The 9402-nt window shown below is 38.7% G+C and overlaps 1 protein-coding gene across 8 annotated transcripts; it reads right to left on the reverse strand.

The window, feature by feature from the left end:
* Positions 1–1236: 1236 nt before the first annotated feature.
* Positions 1237–3956, reverse strand: LOC111462115 (pentatricopeptide repeat-containing protein At1g07740, mitochondrial). 8 transcript variants are annotated; one of them, XM_023105806.1, is made up of 3 exons: positions 3777–3956; positions 3664–3692; positions 1237–2804 (listed from the first exon to the last, which is right to left on the reverse strand). In XM_023105806.1, the coding sequence occupies exon 3, from the start codon at positions 2700–2702 to the stop codon at positions 1317–1319; it is 1386 nt and encodes a 461-aa protein (XP_022961574.1). In that variant the 5' UTR covers positions 2703–2804; positions 3664–3692; positions 3777–3956; the 3' UTR covers positions 1237–1316. The 8 variants fall into 8 exon arrangements, 7 of the variants coding, with proteins under 7 accessions (XP_022961574.1, XP_022961575.1, XP_022961571.1 ...); XM_023105807.1 differs by having other exon boundaries at positions 3569–3692; XM_023105803.1 differs by having other exon boundaries at positions 3680–3956.
* Between the last annotated feature and the right edge of the window lie 5446 nt (positions 3957–9402).

Here is a 9402-nt window from a genome sequence, read left to right on the forward strand (position 1 = left end):
GTGATTTGAAACTATGAGACTCATGCATTTTGTACGTCACATGCATCAGGGTATTTCCTCGTTATGATTAGTACATACGTGTATACTATGATATTATGCAGACTCCTTTTCCTCCATAGTTTCTGGCAACGTGAGCGTGTACTAGTCCGTAGTTAGATCGGGTACATATAGGAACATGTCTAGTGGATACATGTACACATGTGTGAGATATGTGTAGAAAAGTACTATACAGCCAACCCTATGAGACCAAAGTCATAATATTTTTATAAAAACATAGATCACACCATGATTACATGTGATTACATTTTTCGACTCTAGCAGCAAGACCACTTTTTGAGTATTTTTAATAATAAAAATAAGGTCATTATAGAAACAGCTAAATTAAATTAATATTTTTTTCTTCGTATTATTAAATTACATGTAACACCATAAAAAATTTCTTCCTTTCAACATCTCTTTCACCTTCAAAATTTGAAAGAAGCTTCGTTGATTGGCAAAACATGAGCGGTAGCATTGTTATGAAATTAGAATACAAACTGCATCCTAAATCCAAAAAATAAGAAAAAGATAAGAAAAAGATAAAGATAAAATATATAAAATATAAAATTTTAACTAATCACAGGTCAATAACATCCCAGTTGTAATTACGAGGGTAGGTCAGTAACACCCTGCTGGTCTTTACGAGAGTAGGTCAATAACACTTTACTTGTATTTACGAGTGTAGGTCAATAACACCCAACTTATCTTTACGAGTGTAGGTCAATAACACCCAACTTATCTTTACGAGTGTAGGTCAATAACACCCAACTTGTCTTTACGAGTGTAGGTCAATAACACCAACTTATCTTTACGAGTGTAGGTCAATAACACCCAACTTGTCTTTATGAGTGTAGGTCAATAACACCCGACTTGTCTTTACGAGTATAGGTCAATAACAATTTTCATTCTTAACATGGTATCAGAGCATCATTCTTAACCGTTTTCATTTCTAAATTAAAACTTTTAAAATCAATCCATTGCTCAAAACAACTATCATCGATTAATGTAGAACTTTTTATTGAAACTTTTTAGATGAAACCAAAGATAAAGTTAGTCTATACTCAAAATCGACAATATCATATAATTATAAAGATAACAGAAGTTTTGTTTGTTGCATTGTTGAGAATATCAAAATCGACAATATCAAAATCGACAGGAAGACAATTGCATTGTTGAGAATCAAATTCTGATGATTGGTATGTGAAAATCAAATTCTACACTAAATAACAGTACAATATACAAAGACTTGTAAATGTTACCATTGTTTCATTGCAGATTCAGTGTTGTAAGGAGATCAACTCGTTTATCCGGCTGCCTATATCAACAACATCCTGGCCACAAGCATCCATAACCAAAGTCCTCCAAGTTTCAGCGTCAAACCTCATCTGTCGCTTTTCCATCTCCTCCAAGACAAAGAAAACATAGTTACTGTTTTCGCCTCTCAAAAGGCCAACAATTAAAGAAGCAAAAGTTTGTAAACGAGGACAGTGCCCACTCATCAACATGGAATTCAAAACCTTCATAGCCCCATCGAAGTCCCCTGCATTACAAAACCCATCAATCATCATCCTATAAGTTGCTGCATTAGGATTACAACCTCCAACTTGCATTTTAACCAATACTTTATAAGCATCCTCAACCCTTCCTTCCTTGCACAGGTAATTCACAAGAATATTATACGTCACAACGTCAGGCTTCAAACGTCTCTTCTTCATCTCATTTAGTAAAGATTCCACCTCGTCGATGTTCCCCGTCTTTCCAAGATGTGTCATTAAAACACCATAATTCACAGGCCGCGGTTTACAACCATGAAACTCCATATCGAACATCAATTTTTTGGCTTCCTTGTATTTACCTATGAAGCACCATCCTTCCATTAACAATGCATAAGTAACAGCATTTGGATGATTTCCTTTCTGAATCATGTTCTCAAACAAACACAGTGCTGTGTCCATTTCACCATTTCTACACAAAAGCCCCAAAAGACTATTGTATGTTACTACACTAGGTTGCACCCTCTTCTCAAGCATTTCGTTGAACAGGTTACACGCTTGTTCCCACTCACCCTTCTTGATCCAACCCTTGATCATTATATTATAGGTCACTGAATTAGGACGGAAGCCCATTTCATAAGCCTGCTGGAAGATTTCACTTGCTTTAGAAAACTGGTCACAGTCAACTAGTGTATTAAGCAATACATTCAAGGACTGCCGACTACGAAAACAATTAAAGGAAGGCATTCGATGGAAAAGCTCAATACCTTTCTCAACCAAATGGACTTTCCCATAATGTTGAATCAAAGCGACAAAAAGGGTCTCATTGCAGCGAATGTTCCTATTTTGTAAATGACCAAGAATCATCTCGACAGCTTCAAATCTACGAGAACGGGCCAACTTGTAGATGAGAGATGAGTAGGAAGGATAGTGGTGTTTGAATCCCCTTTCATGGTAATCCTTGAAGAGAGCCAATGCCTCACATGGATCCTTTACCTCTTTAACATCGGTGACGAAAGGAATGGGCTCACGGAGCTTTTGATGTTGTTTATGAGGACTCACATGGTCAAATTTGTTTGGCCGGTGAGTACTAAGCAATTGGAAATGTATTAAGCAGACATTTCGGTGAAAAACGAGTAATCTTGATCCCTTGATCAATTTCTGTATCATTGAACTACAACACACAAATCAGTGAACCCAAATATCTTATACCAAATATTGTTTTGGCCCAATTTCTATATCTGACTGAAACAGCTTTTCGCCTTTAGAAACCTATCAGAACAGACAAAAAAAAGAAAAAAAGTTAGCAATACATACAAATGAGGGCATGAATAGACTGTAGTTGACAATAGATATGAAAAAAGGTCTAGATCAAGGCAGAAAATGTTCTCCTGATAAGAAAACACCGTTCCAAATAGCAGATAGCATAATGATAGAGCACCAAATCACCTAAACCCAACAGCCCCATTCCATAAGGCAAATGAATAATGTTAAGAATCACGAATCTCCACAATTATATGATATTGTCCACTTTGAGCCTAAATTCTCATGGTTTTGTTTTGGGCTTCCCCAAAAGGCCTCATACTAATAGAGATGTATTCCTTACTTATAAACCCATGATAATTCCCTAAATTAGCCAAGGTGAGACTCCTTCCCAACAAGCCTCAACAAATAATAGGTCAATCTGAACAACTGCGCTGTACAATACATGACAACAATATGATATCAATATAATCAATTCCGAGCATGGTCAATATAAAGCACATATCATAGCTTCTGTACCATTCAGATCCTTAGCCTTGATCATTTAGATGACAATGTTCGAGAGAATAAGTTCAATGAGTACCTCTGGGATCATCAATACAGCCAGTTTGATCATATAATGGTCGCAGTTCTTCTCATCCCCAAGAATGAACGTAACATTTTACAACCAATGAACGTAAACAACTATCGATAAATTCTAACAGATGATAAAAAATTAACTTAATCAAAACTGAAATTAAAATTATACTAAACAAAATGAAAATTTACTTCACCTAAACAGGTCCTTTGTTCTACTAAAATCAAGATGGTGCCACCAAATCTAAAATCAAGCGGCTTCAATTAGCTCATACAGTGAAGAAAAACTCACTAATTATCATCAACACCTGTATTTAGGTCCTGCAGAATTTCGATTTGCAAAACTCTTTAGGAACGGAGATGAATGCTAGGCAGGTCAATTCGGAGATCATGATGCTTGCAAACCTCGCAAAAAAGGAGCTGGCGCAGGCCTGTCTTTCGCCGTCGTGCCGCGCCGCCTGGATGGTCTCGGTGAGTATGTGGCCGGAAGGTTCGCAGTGGAGGGAGGGAAATAGAGAGCGCACGGAGAGGACTCCGGCGAAGAAGAGAGGTGGAAGATAGTTTAAGGGTTACCGTAAAAAAGAGACTTATATGTCTTCCCCTTCAAATACAATAAAAATAAATATTTTTTAATCAATTTTTTATCACCGAAACAAATCTCCAAATGAAAATAAGATATCGAAACAATTTAACTAACTAACTTTGAACTACTAGCAAGCTGTCTACTGAGCTTGGTCACAACCCAATATTTTACTACGAGTCGCCTTACAACGACACATGAAGGCAAGAAAATAATTTAAAATCGCAATAGAGGAAAAAAAATCATTTACCTCCAGTAAAATTTCGAAACGACAAATAAAACAATCAACAGTTTGGAAACAAAATATGAAAATAATACAGTTACAAAATAAAGACTCGACTTACGCTCTGAGACAACACATTTCTTTGTGATGGTTCTCGTCTCTATCACGCCCGCCCTTGACTGACACCTCATGCTCCTGAAAAAGGAAAACATAGCAAGAATGAGTATAAAAATTATACTAAGTAAGCCTACTTGTAGCTCTCATCGCATCTTAACTTAATAGAATTTCCACGATCTCCTAATTGTCTCTAGGATGTCTAGTTCTAGTCTTAGTCCCTTGGGGCTTGCCCCTGGGGACTTACTCCTTGGAATTCACTGGTTCATCGTCCTTTCATTTCATACCTAAGAGTCCTTATGCTGAGTTAAAATAGTCGGTATTTCTCTATGAGATGCTACCTCTGCATGGCTATCTGAGACTACATGATGTTTAGCTTAGGGGAGTGTTGAGTACCTCCTAAGCCCATATAGTTCCCCTATGGGGGGTGCGAGCCAACCCGTTCCCATGCAGCTAATGGGTCGTACGATGTTGGGACACATTTTCCATGCAAAATGGCTAGGAGCAGTAAGAATTGATCAGGAACCCCTAGTCCTCCCACGAAGCTATAGATACTGTTCACACAACTAGTAGTCTAAGAATACTCCTAAGGTACCTCGTCACCGTGTTAATCTGCTAGGTTCCTAGGAGAAGGTTAGATTAAGCTAGAGTGACTTGTCACTCCTGACCGCAAATCCCTAGGCTTATCCCAATGATGTGTCATAGAAAATAATAGAGTGTGCATGCAACCGTCATCTAACATCATTATATGTAATTCACGCAAATTAGACACGTAGGCTCAACGGGGCGATGACCTCCATCAAGCACCTGGAATGCGAAGTTCGCGCTCAATGGGGCGAAGTCATCCATCAAGCACCCGGAATGCGGAGTACACAATTCCAACATGAATTAAACATATGCATACATACAACGAAAATTTAAAGCATGATCACACGCTCATGTAATTCACCCAATAAATCATGTTCATTGCTATCAACATGCCTAATTTCAATCATAGAAGGCTACCACCTAAGACAATTAACTAGCATGCATGTAATCCAAGCGAATCCTACAAGTATTTCTTCCTAAACACCGGGTGGTGACTTACCTGGTTGACGCGTGCCCTTTTGTTAGCATTTCTATGCTTGTGAGGTGTCCAAAAATATTGATTTTCTTTGATTAGGTCCCTATTCACATAAAAATATTATTAGAACTGGGATCGGAACAAACATTGGGAAAATAGAAGGCAAACGGGCGAAAACAGGCCTCTCACGCGTCGCCCACACGCCCTCATGCTTGGGGAAGGGCGTAAGTCGCAGGGCACACATGTGATTGCCACGCACGGACTGCTTCTGCGCAGTTGTGGGTTAGGCGGTCCTGTCCGGTTCGGGCCGGTCAGCGGTTCAGTTCGGGTCTGTCAGCAGTTCGGTTTGGGTTTGCAGGTAACATGTGTCGTCGTTCTGCTGGAGCTGCATTGCTCTAGCCGACGATTGACACATGTCCGCCGCTTGCCAAGTCGTGCTCCGCCTCCCGCCGGTTGGAACGTGGCTGTCGAAAAATTCTCTCTTTTTTTTCTTCTTCTTCTCTCTCTCTCATGAAATCCATAACATAGAGCCATTTTCCGATCCGTCGTTTTCCGATTTTTATATCTTTTGATTTGGAATTCGGATAGATATGATTTCTTCGACAAAGTTCTAGATTGATATGGTTTACGATCTTGGTATTTTTTTTCGTAATTTTTGCTTAATTACGAGACGAGTTACGAGCATTGGAAGTTTGCTTACCGTTCTCGAACGATTCTCGAATTTTCGCCTTCGGATCGAGATTTTGACCAAACTTCTTCACAGATCGTGTGGAGAGTTTTTCCTAGTTAAATATGTCAACATTTTAGAACTCAATTTACATAGGAAAAGCTCAGATCCGCAAAAGTTCGTTCAAGAACCTTACCTCAAGAAACTCCCTTGGATCTTGGCAGAGCGTCCGTCTCGCGAGCTTATCAGTCCTTATACAGGTCTCGTCTGAAGGTGGATTCTGGCGGCGGTCTGACGAACTTCGACTCTTTTCTGTTTCCTCTCAATTTTCTCTCTAACTCCTTAGGTTTGAGTGGGTTTTCCTTGAACCGTTAGAGGGGCAAAATGACATTTTTGCTCCTCAGTTGACTTGGCCAACTTTTTTTTTTTGTTTTTTTCAGCGTTACACCGTTACTCTTACTTTTCTTTTAGATGTGGAGGCTCACACAAGCTAGGGGCTATGGAGTTTTGGGCTACATCGGTGTCATGTATCCATTGATATGTTTTCCTTATGAACCCTTTATTTATTTATTTTTTTTTGTATTTCTGAATTTTATGAACTACCGGTGTCATGTTCTTTTGGGTGTGCGTCGTGCGGTGTGATGTATTTTCAAATGATGTCGTATTGAGTCTAAACTTTCTTATGTACATGCACGTTTAAAAGTTTTTAAATTTTACACATTTTTACTTATTTTCACGTCAGTGAGTAATGATTCTTGGCTCGAGTCCCTAAAAAACCAAGTCGTTACATAGTCTCACGTGATGTAGTAGTTACTCAAACAAATTTTTTAATCTAAATTACAAATATTGATTAGATTTTTTAAATTAATTATTTATATAACACTTACGGGGTAAAAACACCTTAAGAGAACATGATCGCCCAAAAGAAATATTTAAGGAAGCTTTCCCTTAATCTAAGAAACAACTTCTACGAAAAAAATTGAAAGCTAGCGGGCCTTGTATCTATCCAGTTAAAGGAAGAAAATTTGGGTAAGATTATAACCATTTTCTATAAAATGCAAAATTCTCTCCTTAGGCTCAATGTTCTTTGGTGAAACTGTGAAGAAAGGAACAATTTTGGTGAAGAACAAGAAGATCAAAAAGTTCTATAACATGTTATGGTGACCATGGTTGGGAATGAGTCTCATATTAGCTAATTTAGGGAATGATAATTAGTTTATAAGTAAGGAATACAATCTCCATTGGTATGAGGCATTTTGGTGAAGCCCAAAGCAAAGCCATGAGAGCTTATACTCAAAGTGGACAATATCATACCATTGTGAAGGTTCGTGATTCCTAACATGGTATCACAACTAGGTTGGTGTAGGTTGTCTGATCTCCTAGAATTCTTAGTATGCTCTGTGTTGTAGCTCTGTCTGATCTTCCACATCAGAAACAATTTCTTGATATCATTAGTGAGTGAGTTTCTTTGTGTCGTGAGTAGTTCGTGACTCTGCAAGCATTGTGTCGAAAATGCTTGTTTGGTATTATTGAGGTATCGACAATACGATGGGTGATTTCCAAATCGTTTTATCATTAGTGAGTGAGTTTCTTTGTATCGTGAATAGTCCGTGACTCTGCAAGCATTGTGTCGAAAAGGCTTGTTTGGTATTATTGAGGTATCGCCAACACGATGGGTGATTTCCAAATCGTTTCGTTGTAGGAATCAAGAAACTCAACAATAATTACAGCACGTGGGCAACATGCATGATATCATATTGACAAGGACATGATCTTTGGTAGATCGTCGACGGGAGTGAAACTACGCCACCAGAGGAGGATCCTAACGACGTCTTGCGCAAATGGAGTATCAAAACAGGCAAATCAATGTTGCCTTGAAAACCACAATCGAAGAAGAGATGTTAGAGCATATTTGGGATGACAAGACACCAAAAGAAGCATGAGACATGTTCGTGATGTTGTTCTCAAAGAAGAACGATACGAGGCTACAACTTCTAGAGGATGTGCTATTATCAATTTCACAATGTGACATGACAATTGCTCATTGCTTCCACAAAGTCAAGTCGATTTGCCGAGAGATTACTGAACTAGACCCGAAGTCTGCAATTGGAGAAGATCGAATGAAGATAATCATTATCCACAGATTGCAACCAGAATATAGAAGCTTCATTATTGTTGTACAAGGATGACCTACTCAATCATCACTCGTAGAGTTTGAAAATTTTTCATGGCTAAACAAATGGGAGGCATCATATTGAAGGGTGAAGAAGAAGCACTCTACACAAGTGAAAGTCAGATCAATAATAAGTCGTCTACCAAACATGGATACAAAAACGGTAACAAAAGAAGAAGCTATGAAGGAACTGCACAACCTGAGAGAGTTCAGAAGAACGACAACAAGAGTTCTCAAGGAAAGAGATTTGAACAATTGTGGGAAGAAGGGTCACATGTCTAGGAAATGTTGATCCAAAAAAAAGTCTGTCGAAAGCAACGTGGCATCCTCTAACATGGAGATGGAGGAGGAATGGGATGCAGAGGCAATATGTGCCATAGAAGAAGATGAGTTAGCGCTCATGACGATGATGAGAGAACATATCATTATGATGATGACTGGATCATTGATTCAAGATGGTCAAACCACATGATTGACAATCAAAGTGGTGCAATGGAAGCGGGATGACCCTTAGAGAAGAAAGTATTATCAGGCTTGGACAACACTGAAGAAATTCTTCCACAGGAGACGGGGGAGAAAATGGAAGAAATTCTTCCACGGAAGATGGGGGAGAAAATTGTACACATTTGCTTAAGTGATGATGTGTCTGAATATCCAAGTGACACTAATGTTGGTGAGCAAGAAGTGACTCAATCAAGCAAACCTGGTGAAAAGAAAATGACACCTCAACGACTTAGACTATCAGAAGGAATCATAAAACCAAATCCAAAGTATACCAGTACAACTATTATAGAAGACGATGTTAAAGAGCTAGATATATATGAAGCCCACACAATACGGCTTGACAACAAACAATGGAGGAAGAAATTATAGCCTTGGAGCAAAATCAAACTTTGAAACTAGTGCCAAAACTAGGAGCTGTCAAACTTATCTCTTGCAAGTGGGTCTACAAAATAAAGCGACGACTGAATAGATCAATTGAGAGATACAAAGCTCGACTCGTAGCTCGAGGGTTTTCTTAACAATACGGAACATACTATGAATAAACATTCAGTCTTATAGCAAAGATCACTACCATACGAGTCCTGCTAGCACTCGCGACAAGTAGAGATTGGAAATTGTGGCAAATGGATGTGAAGGATGCTTTTTTGCATGGAGAATTAGACAGGGAGATTTATATGAACCAACCAAAGGGATTTGAGAGTGCAGCT

The sequence above is a fragment of the Cucurbita moschata genome, unplaced genomic scaffold (assembly GCF_002738365.1).
Source record: "Cucurbita moschata cultivar Rifu unplaced genomic scaffold, Cmos_1.0 Cmo_Scf00026, whole genome shotgun sequence".
Lineage (NCBI taxonomy): Eukaryota > Viridiplantae > Streptophyta > Magnoliopsida > Cucurbitales > Cucurbitaceae > Cucurbita > Cucurbita moschata.